The sequence below is a fragment of the Bombina bombina genome, chromosome 6, assembly GCF_027579735.1.
Source record: "Bombina bombina isolate aBomBom1 chromosome 6, aBomBom1.pri, whole genome shotgun sequence".
Lineage (NCBI taxonomy): Eukaryota > Metazoa > Chordata > Amphibia > Anura > Bombinatoridae > Bombina > Bombina bombina.
The window spans coordinates 860,756,241-860,773,201 of NC_069504.1; the positions used below are offsets into that span (position 1 = coordinate 860,756,241).

General features: G+C 44.2%; 1 protein-coding gene across 5 annotated transcripts in view; it reads right to left on the minus strand.

Moving 5' to 3' along the window:
- The window catches only part of CHD3 (chromodomain helicase DNA binding protein 3), a 400,697-nt gene that overhangs the window by 104,641 nt on the left and 279,095 nt on the right, over window positions 1-16,961 (minus strand). For 4 of the 5 annotated variants that reach the window (XM_053718298.1, XM_053718299.1, XM_053718301.1 and 1 more), the window contains exons 32-33: window positions 7,438-7,580; window positions 6,929-7,076 (exon numbers count right to left, since the gene is read on the minus strand). In XM_053718298.1, the coding sequence (XP_053574273.1) occupies window positions 6,929-7,076; window positions 7,438-7,580 (291 nt within the window). The remainder of the gene's footprint in view (window positions 1-6,928; window positions 7,077-7,437; window positions 7,581-16,961) is intronic. The other variant, XM_053718300.1, reaches the window with a different exon arrangement.

The window sequence follows — 16,961 nt, forward strand, 5'->3', positions numbered from 1 at the left end:
AAGGAACAGTAAATGGTTTTTTTAAATATATATTCCGGCTGCCTTATTCAGTACAGGAGTGCACTACATAAAGGTAAATGGTGAGATCAGACTGTGATTAGACAGCAACCCTGTGACACGTTTTTTTAAAGAGATCACAGCACTAGAAAAGAGATCTATAAAGGATACAGTAAAAGGACTTTTGTCTGCCTAACGATATAAGGTGCAATATTTTTTCTTTTTTAGGTAAGCCTGTTATTACACCATATAATTGCACACATATTGCACAATTATTTAAAAAAAATATTAAACAATTACAATGCATTTCTCTTTAAGGAATGTACTCCAGCACACGTATTTGAATTGAGGTTTGCATTTAAATGTTATAAATTTATATAGTGAAATAATTATCTTCAACTTATTTAAGTGCCATAAAACAGGTTGAGATCTGTGCATATCCTAAAAGGTCTAATTAAGTAAAAATAGTTTGCATATTGTTGGGAAGTATTTTAAAATAATTTTCAAAAATAAGCAAAAAACATAATTTATGCTTACCTGATAAATTCCTTTCTTCTGTTGTGTGATCAGTCCACGGGTCATCATTACTTCTGGGATATAACTCCTCCCCAACAGGAAATGCAAGAGGATTCACCCAGCAGAGCTGCATATAGCTCCTCCCCTCTACGTCACTCCCAGTCATTCGACCAAGAATCAACGAGAAAGGAGAAACCAAGGGTGAAGTGGTGACTGGAGTATAATTTAAAAGATATTTACCTGCCTTAAAACAGGGCGGGCCGTGGACTGATCACACAACAGAAGAAAGGAATTTATCAGGTAAGCATAAATTATGTTTTCTTCTGTTATGTGTGATCAGTCCACGGGTCATCATTACTTCTGGGATACCAATACCAAAGCAAAAGTACACGGATGACGGGAGGGATAGGCAGGCTCATTATACAGAAGGAACCACTGCCTGAAGAACCTTTCTCCCAAAAATAGCCTCCGAAGAAGCAAAAGTGTCAAATTTGTAAAATTTGGAAAAAGTATGAAGCGAAGACCAAGTTGCAGCCTTGCAAATCTGTTCAACAGAGGCCTCATTCTTAAAGGCCCAAGTGGAAGCTACAGCTCTAGTGGAATGAGCTGTAATTCTTTCAGGAGGCTGCTGTCCAGCAGTCTCATAGGCTAAACGTATTATGCTACGAAGCCAAAAAGAGAGAGAGGTAGCAGAAGCTTTTTGACCTCTCCTCTGTCCAGAATAAACGACAAACAGGGAAGAAGTTTGGCGAAAATCTTTAGTTGCCTGCAAGTAGAACTTGAGGGCACGAACTACATCCAGATTGTGTAGAAGACGTTCCTTCTTTGAAGAAGGATTTGGACACAAGGATGGAACAACAATCTCTTGATTGATATTCCTGTTAGTGACTACCTTAGGTAAGAACCCAGGTTTAGTACGCAGAACTACCTTGTCTGAGTGAAAGATCAGATAAGGAGAATCACAATGTAAGGCTGATAACTCAGAGACTCTTCGAGCCGAGGAAATAGCCATTAAAAACAGAACTTTCCAAGATAACAATTTTATATCAATGGAATGAAGGGGTTCAAACGGAACACCCTGTAAAACGTTAAGAACTAAGTTTAAACTCCATGGCGGAGCAACAGCTTTAAACACAGGCTTGATCCTAGCTAAAGCCTGACAAAAGGCCTGGACGTCTGGATTTTCTGACAGACGCCTGTGTAACAAGATGGACAGAGCTGAGATCTGTCCCTTTAATGAGCTAGCCGATAAACCCTTTTCTAAACCTTCTTGTAGAAAAGACATTATCCTAGGAATCCTAACCTTACTCCAGGAGTAACCTTTGGATTCGCACCAGTATAGGTATTTACGCCATATCTTATGGTAAATCCTTCTGGTAACAGGCTTCCTAGCCTGTATCAGGGTATCAATAACCGACTCAGAAAAACCACGTTTTGATAAAATCAAGCGTTCAATTTCCAAGCAGTCAGCTTCAGAGAAGTTAGATTTTGATGTTTGAATGGACCCTGTATCAGAAGGTCCTGTCTTAGAGGTAGAGACCAAGGCGGACAGGATGACATGTCCACTAGATCTGCATACCAAGTCCTGCGTGGCCATGCAGGCGCTATTAGAATCACTGATGCTCTCTCCTGTTTGATTTTGGCAATCAATCGAGGAAGCAGCGGGAAGGGTGGAAACACATAAGCCATCCCGAAGTTCCAAGGTGCTGTCAAAGCATCTATCAGAACCGCTCCCGGATCCCTGGATCTGGACCCGTAGTGAGGAAGTTTGGCGTTCTGGCGAGACGCCATGAGATCTATCTCTGGTTTGCCCCAACGTCGAAGTATTTGGGCAAAGACCTCCGGATGAAGTTCCCACTCCCCCGGATGAAAAGTCTGGCGACTCAAGAATCCGCCTCCCAGTTCTCCACTCCCGGGATGTGGATTGCTGACAGGTGGCAAGAGTGAGACTCTGCCCAGCGAATTATCTTTGATACTTCTATCATTGCTAGGGAGCTTCTTGTCCCTCCTTGATGGTTGATGTAAGCTACAGTCGTGATGTTGTCCGACTGAAACCTGATGAACCCCCGAGTTTTTAACTGGGGCCAAGCCAGAAGGGCATGGAGAACTGCTCTCAATTCCAGAATGTTTATTGGCAGGAGACTTTCCTCCTGATTCCATTGTCCCTGAGCCTTCAGAGAATTCCAGACAGCGCCCCAACCTAGTAGGCTGGCGTCTGTTGTTACAATTGTCCAGTCCGGCCTGCTGAATGGCATCCCCCTGGACAGATGTGGCCGAGAAAGCCACCATAGAAGAGAGTTTCTGGTCTCTTGATCCAGATTCAGAGTAGGGGACAAGTCTGAGTAATCCCCATTCCACTGACTCAGCATGCACAATTGCAGCGGTCTGAGATGTAGACGTGCAAAGGGAACTATGTCCATTGCTGCTACCATTAAGCCGATCACCTCCATGCATTGAGCTACTGACGGGAGTTGAATGGAATGAAGGACACGGCATGCATTTAGAAGCTTTGTTAATCTGTCTTCTGTCAGATAAATCTTCATTTCTACAGAATCTATAAGAGTCCCCAAGAACGGAACTCTTGTGAGAGGAAAAAGAGAACTCTTCTTTTCGTTCACTTTCCATCCATGCGACCTTAGAAATGCCAGAACTAACTCTGTATGAGACTTGGCAGTTTGAAAGCTTGAAGCTTGTATCAGAATGTCGTCTAGGTACGGAGCTACCGAAATTCCTCGCGGTCTTAGTACCGCCAGAAGGGCACCCAGAACCTTTGTGAAGATTCTTGGAGCCGTAGCCAATCCGAATGGAAGAGCTACAAACTGGTAATGCCTGTCTAAGAAGGCAAACCTTAGATACCGGTAATGATCTTTGTGAATCGGTATGTGAAGGTAAGCATCCTTTAAATCCACTGTGGTCATGTACTGACCCTTTTGGATCATGGGTAAGATTGTCCGAATAGTTTCCATTTTGAACGATGGAACTCTTAGGAATTTGTTTAGGATCTTTAAATCCAAGATTGGCCTGAAAGTTCCCTCTTTTTTGGGAACCACAAACAGGTTTGAGTAAAACCCTTGTCCTTGTTCCGACCGCGGAACCGGATGGATCACTCCCATTAATAACAGATCTTGTACACAGCGTAGAAACGCTTCTTTCTTTATCTGGTTTGTTGACAACCTTGACAGATGAAATCTCCCTCTTGGGGGAGAGAATTTGAAGTCTAGAAGGTATCCCTGAGATATGATCTCTAGCGCCCAGGGATCCTGAACATCTCTTGCCCAAGCCTGGGCGAAGAGAGAGAGTCTGCCCCCCACTAGACCCGGTCCCGGATCGGGGGCCCTCGGTTCATGCTGTCTTTGGGGCAGCAGCAGGTTTCCTGGCCTGCTTGCCCTTGTTCCAGGACTGGTTAGGTTTCCAGCCTTGTCTGTAACGAGCAACAGCTCCTTCCTGTTTTGGTGCAGTGGAAGTTGATGCTGCTCCTGTTTTGAAATTCCGAAAGGGACGAAAATTAGACTGTCTAGCCTTAGCTTTGGCTTTGTCTTGAGGCAGGGCGTGGCCCTTACCTCCTGTAATGTCAGCGATAATTTCTTTCAAACCGGGCCCAAATAAAGTTTGCCCCTTGAAAGGAATATTAAGTAATTTGGACTTAGAAGTTACATCAGCTGACCAGGATTTTAGCCACAGCGCTCTACGTGCCTGAATGGCGAATCCTGAGTTCTTAGCCGTAAGTTTGGTTAAATGTACTACGGCCTCCGAAATGAATGAATTAGCTAGTTTAAGGACTCTAAGCCTGTCCGTAATGTCGTCCAGCGTAGATGAACTAAGGTTCTCTTCCAGAGACTCAATCCAAAATGCTGCCGCAGCCGTAATCGGCGCGATGCATGCAAGGGGTTGCAATATAAAACCTTGTTGAACAAACATTTTCTTAAGGTAACCCTCTAATTTTTTATCCATTGGATCTGAAAAAGCACAGCTATCCTCCACCGGGATAGTGGTACGCTTAGCTAAAGTAGAAACTGCTCCCTCCACCTTAGGGACCGTTTGCCATAAGTCCCGTGTGGTGGCGTCTATTGGAAACATCTTTCTAAATATTGGAGGGGGTGAGAACGGCACACCGGGTCTATCCCACTCCTTAGTAACAATTTCAGTTAGTCTCTTAGGTATAGGAAAAACGTCAGTACTCGCCGGTACCGCAAAGTATTTATCCAACCTACACAATTTCTCTGGTATTGCAACAGTGTTACAATCATTAAGAGCCGCTAAAACCTCCCCTAGTAATACACGGAGGTTTTCCAATTTAAATTTAAAATTTGAAATATCTGAATCCAATCTGTTTGGATCAGAACCGTCACCCACAGAATGAAGCTCTCCGTCCTCATGCTCTGCAAGTTGTGACGCAGTATCAGACATGGCCCTAGTATTATCAGCGCACTCTGTTCTCACCCCAGAGTGATCACGCTTGCCTCTTAGTTCTGGTAATTTAGCCAAAACTTCAGTCATAACAGTAGCCATATCTTGTAATGTTATCTGTAATGGCCGCCCAGATGTACTAGGCGCCATAATATCACGCACCTCCCGGGCGGGAGATGCAGGTACTGCCACGTGAGGCGAGTTAGTCGGCATAACTCTCCCCTCGCTGTTTGGTGAAATTTGTTCAAATTGTACAGATTGGCTTTTATTTAAAGTAGCATCAATACAGTTAGTACATAAATTTCTATTGGGCTCCACCTTGGCATTGGAACAAATGACACAGGTATCTTCCTCTGAGTCAGACATGTTTAACACACTAGCAATAAACTTGCAACTTGGTTACAATCTTATTTAACAAAAACGTACTGTGCCTCAAAGAAGCACTAAACGATTAAATGACAGTTGAAATAATGAACTGAAAAACAGTTATAGTCTCAATCCTTAAAAACAACACAACTTTTAGCAAAGGTTTGTTCCCATTAGTAAATTAACAATAATTAAATTTGAAAATAAAAATTACAGAGCAACGTTTTTTTAATCACAGTCAATATATAAGTCTCACAGCTCTGCTGAGAGAATCTACCTCCCTCCAAAGAAGTTTGAAGACCCCTGAGTTCTGTTAGAGATGAACCGGATCATGCAGGAAATACAAGAGTAACTGACTGGAAATTTTTGATGCGTAGCAAAGAGCGCCAAAAACGGCCCCTCCCCCTCACACACAGCGGTGAGAGAGAAACGAAACTGTCACAATTAAAACAAGTAACTGCCAAGTGGAAAAATAATGCCCAAATATTTATTCACTCAGTACCTCAGAAAATGCAAACGATTCTACATTCCAGCAAAAACGTTTAACATGATAAATACCTATTAAAAGGTTTAGTGTACTTTTAACAGAGTAATTCCGGTGAAATACCATCCCCAGAATACTGAAGTGTAGAGTATACATACATGTCATTATAACGGTATGGCAGGATTTTCTCATCAATTCCATTCAGAAAATAAAAACTGCTACATACCTCAATGCAGATTCATCTGCCCGCTGTCCCCTGATCTGAAGCTTTTACCTCCCTCAGATGGCCGAGAAACAGCAATATGATCTTAACTACTCCGGTTAAAATCATAGTAAAAACTCTGGTAGATTCTTCTTCAAACTCTGCCAGAGAGGCAACAACACGCTCCGGTGCTATTGTAAAATAACAAACTTTTGATTGAAGTTATAAAAACTAAGTATAATCACCATAGTCCTCTCACACATCCTATCTAGTCGTTGGGTGCAAGAGAATGACTGGGAGTGACGTAGAGGGGAGGAGCTATATGCAGCTCTGCTGGGTGAATCCTCTTGCATTTCCTGTTGGGGAGGAGTTATATCCCAGAAGTAATGATGACCCGTGGACTGATCACACATAACAGAAGAAATACAGCTTCTAGGCATGCTCCAGCAGATAATCCCTATTCATTTGTGCATTTTACCAAAACAACAATGGATATAGCTACAGCCATAAAAGGAATTGTGTGGGGGGAGTTAGAGCTGTACAAATCAGAAACTTAAAAGAAAGGGTTAATGGCGAGGCACTGCAGTATACATTTGCAGGTAAAGTAATGAATGTACATATTATTATATTTTGTCTCTATCTCAACTTGTTTTATGTCCCTTTAAGCACAATAGTCAAACTCAGGTGGTATTCTGCTTGAATTCCAGGAAAACTAATGTTAGTCAAGAGTCACAATCAAGACGAGTATAGCAAGAACAAGTACAAATTATATTACTGAATCTATCTGCAACATGGCACCTTGAAAGTATGTGAAAACTAAGCAAAGGAACAAAATAGTATGTCTGTGTAACCTTTTATTAAGAAAATATATATAGATGACAGATACATATATACATATTTACAGAGTGGGAAGAGCAAGAAATAGAGAATGAAAGAGAAAAAGGAAAGATATTTACTCTTACAAGTCTTCTCTTCTGTTGTAGGAGCTTCAGCTGTTTCCTCCCTCAAAGCTGGTGGATTTGGTGTTTCCAAAGCCATTTTCCCATCACTCTTTTCAGAGCCAGCATTAGAAGGTGGAGGCATTGTATTATTTGGACTTGGAGTCTAAACACAAAAGTAAGAGATGAAATGCACATTTGAGGCTTCAAAATCGCAACTCTTTGTAACAATCTGTAACAAGTAATGCATCCAATTAGGCCAGTTCTTTCAAACTGACAATGCAAGTTGTAATAAAGATATTGTTTATTAGCAGATGACACATTTATGGTAGACATAGGGGTATACTGCAATTTATTTCAACAGGTGTTCCAAGTGCTTTGATAGCATTCTAATTCTTTATAAAATGCTGTTATACCCATATGTACCAGACTATACCCATATGTACCAGACTCTGAATTTTGTTTAGTGTGCGCTCAAAAGCCATCAAGCTTAAAATCCTCTGAACTATACAAAGCAGAAGACGTACCCTCAAATTACCAGTTTGTTCAGCATCTGTCTCTATTGTATCTGTTCCCTTGATCTCTTTATCTCTCTCCTCTTTTCCGTCTACCTCATCTTTCTCATTTGGAGTCCCTCCATTTTCACCCTTCTCGCTTGGGGCCGGTGTGGCTGCAAGAATTAGGTAAAAAAACCATAAATTATGCTTACCTGATAATTTCCTTCTCTTCTGATGGAAAGAGCCCACAGCTGCATTCATTAGTTTTGGGAAATAAGAACCTGGCCACCAGGAGGAAGCAAAGACACCCCGGCCAAAGGCTTAAATACTCCACCCACTCCCCTCATCCCCCAGTCATTCTGCCGAGGAACAAGGAACAGTAGAAGAAACATCAGGGTGAAAAGGTGCCAGAAGAATATAAGGATGCCCCACATAAAATTACGGGTGGGGAGCAGTGGACTCTTTCCATCAAAAGAAAAGAAAATTATCAGGTAAGCATAATTTATGTTTTTCTTCTTAAATGGAAAGAGTCCACTGCTGCATTCATTACTTTTGGGAAAACAATACCAAAGCTATAGAGGACACTGAATGCCAAGACGGGAGGGTACATTAGGCAGCCCATACTGAGGGCACCAAGCCTGAAACTCTACCCAATGAAAAATCCAGCTTCGTCCGAAGCCGAGAATTTTTTTTAAAGGAAAAGCCCCAGTACTTAACTGAGCCGACAGTCCACCAAGAGACACTGTCGCCCAACAGACGGTCCCCCACCACTCATCCCTCACAATGAAGGGAGACCCAGCCGAAATCCTCAAGGGGACAAGGCAAAGGAGGACAGAGAAAACCGCATGGTCCCTGAACACAAGAAAAAACACTTCCAAGAGTGGGCCCTGCTCACAGAGACCCAAATGGACCCAACAGGGAAGGAGGCCATGCCTATACCAAGCAAAACCCAGGAAAATACAGAGCATAGAGACAGAAAAGACGTCTCCTCAACATCCTGCAAGCATGGAATTCAACAAAAGAGGCAAAATCCTCCCAGCGCCTGTCCATAGAATACTAAAGGATTAGACCGTGAAAGGCTTGTAATAGCCCCAGGCGAAAACTCCACGCTTGAGAACACAGAGTCCATAACAGGACAGCCCGGAGGAAGCTTGTAAGGATAAGAAGTAGTAATCAAGAAAGACAGACCGCATAAAAACAGCCCTTCGACAGAGGGCACGCTCCAGGCCATCTAAGCCGCCGGACCTACTCACAGGTCCCTAAAAAAGGGGAACACAAAACCTCCATTGAGGCCCCCCCGAGAAGGAGGGTATACCCTCAGAACCCGAAGGAAGAGTAAAGCCTCTCCTGTCAAAGGGGCAAGGAGAAAGGAAAATCCATCTCCTAGGAAACTGAGCTATCAGGATAAACTCAATAAGCTCACACATCCAGAAGAGACTGAGACCCATAGCCCGCTCAGCCATCCTGATCTGTAGACCCACACCCAGCTGAACCAACCCAGCCACAGGGATCCAATACATGGAACAAAAGAATCCCGAAAATGGTACAGGAACGAGCATAAGATGGTACAGTAATTTCCCCAGAGTACAAGTATAACATGACTCTGAAACCAGACAAAGCCATAGACCTAAGGAACCAAATAAGGCCCCACAGACTGACTTGGAGCCAGCAAGACACCAGGTGGAACCAATTCCACCCTTCACTTCCTGTCAAGGGGGAGCCCTAGGAGGGAGAATATCCCCTTAAGAAAAACAGGAAGAAGCTGGAAAAGCAACAACTGTCCTCAAAGCCCAAAGCCACCGGCCAATCGGGAAGAAAGATCCCCAACACAAATATCCTAGAAAGGATCCCCCTATAGGCAGCTTTGCCAAACGGAGGCACAGCTGACCCAATCCCTGTAGAGCAGAGAATCCACGGGTACGCTGGCAAACTGACCAAGGGAATGCAACCTTAAGGCGCACCAGTAATTAGACTCCAACGCCAGCAGCTGGGTATAAACCCACAACAAGAATCAGGAGGAAGCAGCACTCCAAAATAGTAGGTTAAAAATTCCAATCTTTATTTGAACATTAAAAAATGAAGAACATATCCAATGCAAACCAGCAGAGCACAGCACAAAAGCAAAGATTCACAGGAGGGGGGAGCGGAGTCCTAACATGTTTCGTGCTATTCAGCACTTAATCCTATGCTCGACTTTCCTTCAAGCTGGCACCCCGCCAACAGTGTATCTGCATTGACCGATTTTGGAGGACAGTAATTGGTCAGCCCCTCACACACCTCCTGGGCTGTAGCGACGTCACTTTCTGTGTACTGATAAACCCACAACCCTTGAGGCGCAAGCCACACAGCAAACCCCTAGATGACATGGGTTACTCTGTTGTAAAGAGTAAGAAATACACCTAAAACCAGGTCAACCCTGACCCGGTCAGGTAGACGGAGCAAGGACATAGCCCAAGTTCCCACTACCGTGGAACACCCCGACCAACCCTTACATCCAAGATTCCAAAACAACGCAAGACTGGGTAAGGAAGAAGGCCAAGCGAAGCCTCAGAAAATGGAAGTCTCAGCGAGAAAAACAGGTCTGGGTGCCTAATAGTTCAGGAAACCTTACCCTGGAACTAAACATTCCAGCTGGCCAAAAAGCCAGAAAAAGGAAATGGAGACATATCCAGAGAATCCGGATAGCGAGGAGAACTCGAAAGTCCTGACCAAAAGAAGGAACCACCGCTAGCCAAAGTCCAACACCCCAAGGAGCAGGGCTAGAAGTCGTATGAAGGGACTTCCCAAGCCTCAGGACAACAGAAGGGATACATTGAGGTCCACAAAACCCTACTAGCAGGGCTAGTCTTCCCATCACCTCCACAAAGGCAGAGGACACAGAGAAGAGAAAGGCGCTAAACCTTCCAAGCTCCAGGGAACCCCGAGCTAAGCAAAATCCCCACAGGGATCAACTATCATCCAGAACGCCGATCCCTAAAAGGAGATCTAACTCACCCAGAAACATATAAGGAGACCCAAAGGCCTCATAACTCAGTCGGACCATCACGTCCAAGAGTAAAAGCTGTATATAGATACACTAGAAACGGCATACACATACACCCACAAGGTGCCGAGAGCTGCAATAGGCTTCAAATTGCAAAATTTTCCGCATGCTGGACAGCTATCCATACAAGCTGTAGGATCAAGTCCCACCAGGACCATCCAGAGGCCTAAAACTGAAGGCCAAGCCACTCAAACAGTGGTGACGGGGCCTAAAACCCCCCCAAACCCTCCCCCACATGGAGGAGGAACTCTAAGGAACACCAGAGTCAGAGTAACGCAGCGGAACACCCCCCCTCGCCCAGTCATCTATGACTGGAGGCTATAAGGACTGAGACAATCCTTCCCGCCTCACGAACCCGCCGGTTCTTTTCGGATGCTTAGTGGAACATGAAAAATAATGATAACCTGAGCACTCAGCGCATCTACCAAACCAGCTCAGCAGAACAGCGCCACGTGTCTGAACAGCCGCAAGAAGGAACGAACCCTACAGGACCAGCCTGTACCAAGGGTCCTAACCGGCAAGCTGCAAAAACTTTACCTTATAGGGGAAAACAAAAACAGAATTTATGTTTACCTGATAAATTACTTTCTCCAACGGTGTGTCCGGTCCACGGCGTCATCCTTACTTGTGGGATATTCTCCTCCCCAACAGGAAATGGCAAAGAGCCCAGCAAAGCTGGTCACATGATCCCTCCTAGGCTCCGCCTACCCCAGTCATTCGACCGACGTAAAGGAGGAATATTTGCATAGGAGAAATCATATGATACCGTGGTGACTGTAGTTAAAGAAAATAAATTATCAGACCTGATTAAAAAACCAGGGCGGGCCGTGGACCGGACACACCGTTGGAGAAAGTAATTTATCAGGTAAACATAAATTCTGTTTTCTCCAACATAGGTGTGTCCGGTCCACGGCGTCATCCTTACTTGTGGGAACCAATACCAAAGCTTTAGGACACGGATGAAGGGAGGGAGCAAATCAGGTCACCTAAATGGAAGGCACCACGGCTTGCAAAACCTTTCTCCCAAAAATAGCCTCAGAAGAAGCAAAAGTATCAAATTTGTAAAATTTCGTAAAAGTGTGCAGTGAAGACCAAGTCGCTGCCTTACATATCTGATCAACAGAAGCCTCGTTCTTGAAGGCCCATGTGGAAGCCACAGCCCTAGTGGAATGAGCTGTGATTCTTTCAGGAGGCTGCCGTCCGGCAGTCTCGTAAGCCAATCTGATGATGCTTTTAATCCAAAAAGAGAGAGAGGTAGAAGTTGCTTTTTGACCTCTCCTTTTACCAGAATAAACAACAAACAAAGAAGATGTTTGTCTAAAATCCTTTGTAGCATCTAAATAGAATTTTAGAGCACGAACTACATCCAAATTGTGCAACAAACGTTCCTTCTTTGAAACTGGATTCGGACACAAAGAAGGCACGACTATCTCCTGGTTAATGTTTTTGTTAGAAACAACTTTCGGAAGAAAACCAGGTTTAGTACGTAAAACCACCTTATCTGCATGGAACACCAGATAAGGAGGAGAACACTGCAGAGCAGATAATTCTGAAACTCTTCTAGCAGAAGAAATTGCAACCAAAAACAAAACTTTCCAAGATAATAACTTAATATCAACGGAATGTAAGGGTTCAAACGGAACCCCCTGAAGAACTGAAAGAACTAAATTGAGACTCCAAGGAGGAGTCAAAGGTTTGTAAACAGGCTTGATTCTAACCAGAGCCTGAACAAAGGCTTGAACATCTGGCACAGCTGCCAGCTTTTTGTGAAGTAACACAGACAAGGCAGAAATCTGTCCCTTCAAAGAACTTGCAGATAATCCTTTCTCCAAACCTTCTTGAAGAAAGGATAGAATCTTAGGAATTTTTACCTTGTCCCAAGGGAATCCTTTAGATTCACACCAACAGATATATTTTTTCCATATTTTGTGGTAGATTTTTCTAGTTACAGGCTTTCTGGCCTGAACAAGAGTATCAATGACAGAATCTGAGAACCCTCGCTTTGATAAGATCAAGCGTTCAATCTCCAAGCAGTCAGTTGGAGTGAGACCAGATTCGGATGTTCGAACGGACCTTGAACAAGAAGGTCTCGTCTCAAAGGTAGCTTCCATGGTGGAGCCGATGACATATTCACCAGGTCTGCATACCAAGTCCTGCGTGGCCACGCAGGAGCTATCAAGATCACCGATGCCCTCTCCTGATTGATCCTGGCTACCAGCCTGGGGATGAGGGGAAACGGCGGGAATACATAAGCTAGTTTGAAGGTCCAAGGTGCTACTAGTGCATCTACTAGAGTCGCCTTGGGATCCCTGGATCTGGACCCGTAGCAAGGAACCTTGAAGTTCTGACGAGAGGCCATCAGATCCATGTCTGGAATGCCCCACAATTGAGTAATTTGGGCAAAGATTTCCGGATGGAGTTCCCACTCCCCCGGATGAAATGTCTGACGACTCAGAAAATCCGCTTCCCAATTTTCCACTCCTGGGATGTGGATTGCAGACAAGTGGCAGGAGTGAGTCTCCGCCCATTGAATGATTTTGGTCACTTCTTCCATCGCCAGGGAACTCCTTGTTCCCCCCTGATGGTTGATGTACGCAACAGTTGTCATGTTGTCTGATTGAAACCGTATGAACTTGGCCTTTGCTAGCTGAGGCCAAGCCTTGAGAGCATTGAATATCGCTCTCAGTTCCAGAATATTTATCGGGAGAAGAGATTCTTCCCGAGACCAAAGACCCTGAGCTTTCAGGGGTCCCCAGACCGCGCCCCAGCCCACCAGACTGGCGTCGGTCGTGACAATGACCCACTCTGGTCTGCGGAAGCTCATCCCCTGTGACAGGTTGTCCAGGGACAGCCACCAACGGAGTGAATCTCTGGTCCTCTGATCTACTTGTATCGTCGGAGACAAGTCTGTATAGTCCCCATTCCACTGACTGAGCATGCACAGTTGTAATGGTCTGAGATGAATTCGCGCAAAAGGAACTATGTCCATTGCCGCTACCATCAAACCTATTACTTCCATGCACTGTGCTATGGAAGGAAGAGGAACAGAATGAAGTATTTGACAAGAGTTTAGAAGTTTTGATTTTCTGGCCTCTGTCAGAAAAATCCTCATTTCTAAGGAGTCTATTATTGTTCCCAAGAAGGGAACCCTTGTTGACGGAGATAGCGAACTTTTTTCTACGTTCACTTTCCACCCGTGAGATCTGAGAAAGGCCAGGACAATGTCCGTGTGAGCCTTTGCTTGTGGAAGGGACGACGCTTGAATCAGAATGTCGTCCAAGTAAGGTACTACTGCAATGCCCCTTGGTCTTAGCACCGCTAGAAGGGACCCTAGTACCTTTGTGAAAATTCTTGGAGCAGTGGCTAATCCGAACGGAAGTGCCACAAACTGGTAATGCTTGTCCAGGAATGCGAACCTTAGGAACCGATGATGTTCCTTGTGGATAGGAATATGTAGATACGCATCCTTTAAATCCACCGTGGTCATGAATTGACCTTCCTGGATGGAAGGAAGAATTGTTCGAATGGTTTCCATTTTGAACGATGGAACCTTGAGAAACTTGTTTAGGATCTTGAGATCTAAGATTGGTCTGAATGTTCCCTCTTTTTTGGGAACTACGAACAGATTGGAGTAGAACCCCATCCCTTGTTCTCCTAATGGAACAGGATGAATCACTCCCATTTTTAACAGGTCTTCTACACAATGTAAGAATGCCTGTTTTTTTATGAGGTCTGAAGACAATTGAGACCTGTGGAACCTCCCCCTTGGGGGAAGCCCCTTGAATTCCAGAAGATAACCTTGGGAGACTATTTCTAGTGCCCAAGGATCCAGAACATCTCTTGCCCAAGCCTGAGCGAAGAGAGAGAGTCTGCCCCCCACCAGATCCGGTCCCGGATCGGGGGCCAACATCTCATGCTGTCTTGGTAGCAGTGGCAGGTTTCTTGGCCTGCTTTCCTTTGTTCCAGCCTTGCATTAGCCTCCAGGCTGGCTTGGCTTGAGAAGTATTACCCTCTTGCTTAGAGGACGTAGCACTTGGGGCTGGTCCGTTTCTGCGAAAGGGACGAAAATTAGGTTTATTTTTGGCTTTGAAAGACCTATCCTGAGGAAGGGCGTGGCCCTTGCCCCCAGTGATATCAGAGATAATCTCTTTCAAGTCAGGGCCAAACAGCGTTTTCCCCTTGAAAGGAATGTTAAGCAATTTGTTCTTGGAAGACGCATCCGCTGACCAAGATTTTAGCCAAAGCGCTCTGCGCGCCACAATAGCAAAACCAGAATTTTTCGCCGCTAACCTAGCCAATTGCAAAGTGGCGTCTAGGGTGAAAGAATTAGCCAATTTGAGAGCATGAATTCTGTCCATAATCTCCTCATAAGAAGAAGAATTATTATTGAGCGCCTTTTCTAGTTCATCGAACCAGAAACACGCTGCTGTGGTGACAGGAACAATGCATGAAATTGGTTGTAGAAGGTAACCTTGCTGAACAAACATCTTTTTAAGCAAACCCTCTAATTTTTTATCCATAGGATCTTTGAAAGCACAACTATCTTCTATGGGTATAGTGGTGCGTTTGTTTAGAGTAGAAACCGCCCCCTCGACCTTGGGGACTGTCTGCCATAAGTCCTTTCTGGGGTCGACCATAGGAAACAATTTCTTAAATATGGGGGGAGGGACGAAAGGTATACCGGGCCTATCCCATTCTTTATTTACAATGTCCGCCACCCGCTTGGGTATAGGAAAAGCTTCGGGGGGCCCCGGGACCTCTAGGAACTTGTCCATTTTACATAATTTCTCTGGAATGACCAAATTCTCACAATCATCCAGAGTAGATAACACCTCCTTAAGCAGAGCGCGGAGATGTTCCAATTTAAATTTAAATGTAATCACATCAGGTTCAGCTTGTTGAGAAATTTTCCCTGAATCTGAAATTTCTCCCTCAGACAAAACCTCCCTGTCCCCCTCAGACTGGTGTAGGGGCACTTCAGAACCAATATCATCAGCGTCCTCATGCTCTTCAGTATTTTCTAAAACAGAGCAGTCGCGCTTTCGCTGATAAGTGGGCATTTTGGCTAAAATGTTTTTGATAGAATTATCCATTACAGCCGTTAATTGTTGCATAGTAAGGAGTATTGGCGCACTAGATGTACTAGGGGCCTCCTGTGTGGGCAAGACTGGTGTAGACGAAGGAGGGGATGATGCAGTACCATGCTTACTCCCCTCACTTGAGGAATCATCTTGGGCATCATTTTCTCTAAATTTTGTGTCACATAAATCACATCTATTTAAATGAGAAGGAACCTTGGCTTCCCCACATACAGAACACAGTCTATCTGGTAGTTCAGACATGTTAAACAGGCATAAACTTGATAACAAAGTACAAAAAACGTTTTAAAATAAAACCGTTACTGTCACTTTAAATTTTAAACTGAACACACTTTATTACTGCATATGTGAAAAAGTATGAAGGAATTATTCAAAATTCACCAAAATTTCACCACAGTGTCTTAAAGCCTTAAAAGTATTGCACACCAAATTTGGAAGCTTTAACCCTTAAAATAACGGAACCGGAGCCGTTTTTATATTTAACCCCTTTACAGTCCCTGGTATCTGCTTTGCTGAGACCCAACCAAGCCCAAAGGGGAATACGATACCAAATGACGCCTTCAGAAAGTCTTTTCTATGTATCAGAGCTCCTCACACATGCATCTGCATGTCATGCTTCCCAAAAACAAGTGCGCAATAGAGGCGCGAAAATGAGACTCTGCCTATGATTAGGGAAAGCCCCTAGAGAATAAGGTGTCCAATACAGTGCCTGCCGGTTATTTTACATAGTTCCCAAGATTAAAATAATTCCTCAAGGCTATGGAGTATAAAATATGCTTATATATAAATCGTTTTAGCCCAGAAAATGTCTACAGTCTTAACAGCCCTTGTGAAGCCCTTTTTTTCTCTTCATGTAATAAAAATGGCTTACCGGATCCCATAGGGAAAATGACAGCTTCCAGCATTACATCGTCTTGTTAGAAAACAGAATTTATGTTTACCTGATAAATTACTTTCTCCAACGGTGTGTCCGGTCCACGGCGTCATCCTTACTTGTGGGATATTCTCTTCCCCAACAGGAAATGGCAAAGAGCCCAGCAAAGCTGGTCACATGATCCCTCCTAGGCTCCGCCTACCCCAGTCATTCGACCGACGTAAAGGAGGAATATTTGCATAGGAGAAACCATATGATACCGTGGTGACTGTAGTTAAAGAAAATAAATTATCAGACCTGATTAAAAAACCAGGGCGGGCCGTGGACCGGACACACCGTTGGAGAAAGTAATTTATCAGGTAAACATAAATTCTGTTTTCTCCAACATAGGTGTGTCCGGTCCATGGCGTCATCCTTACTTGTGGGAACCAATACCAAAGCTTTAGGACACGGATGAAGGGAGGGAGCAAATCAGGTCACCTAAATGGAAGGCACCACGGCTTGCAAAACCTTTCTCCCAAAAATAGCCTCAGAAGAA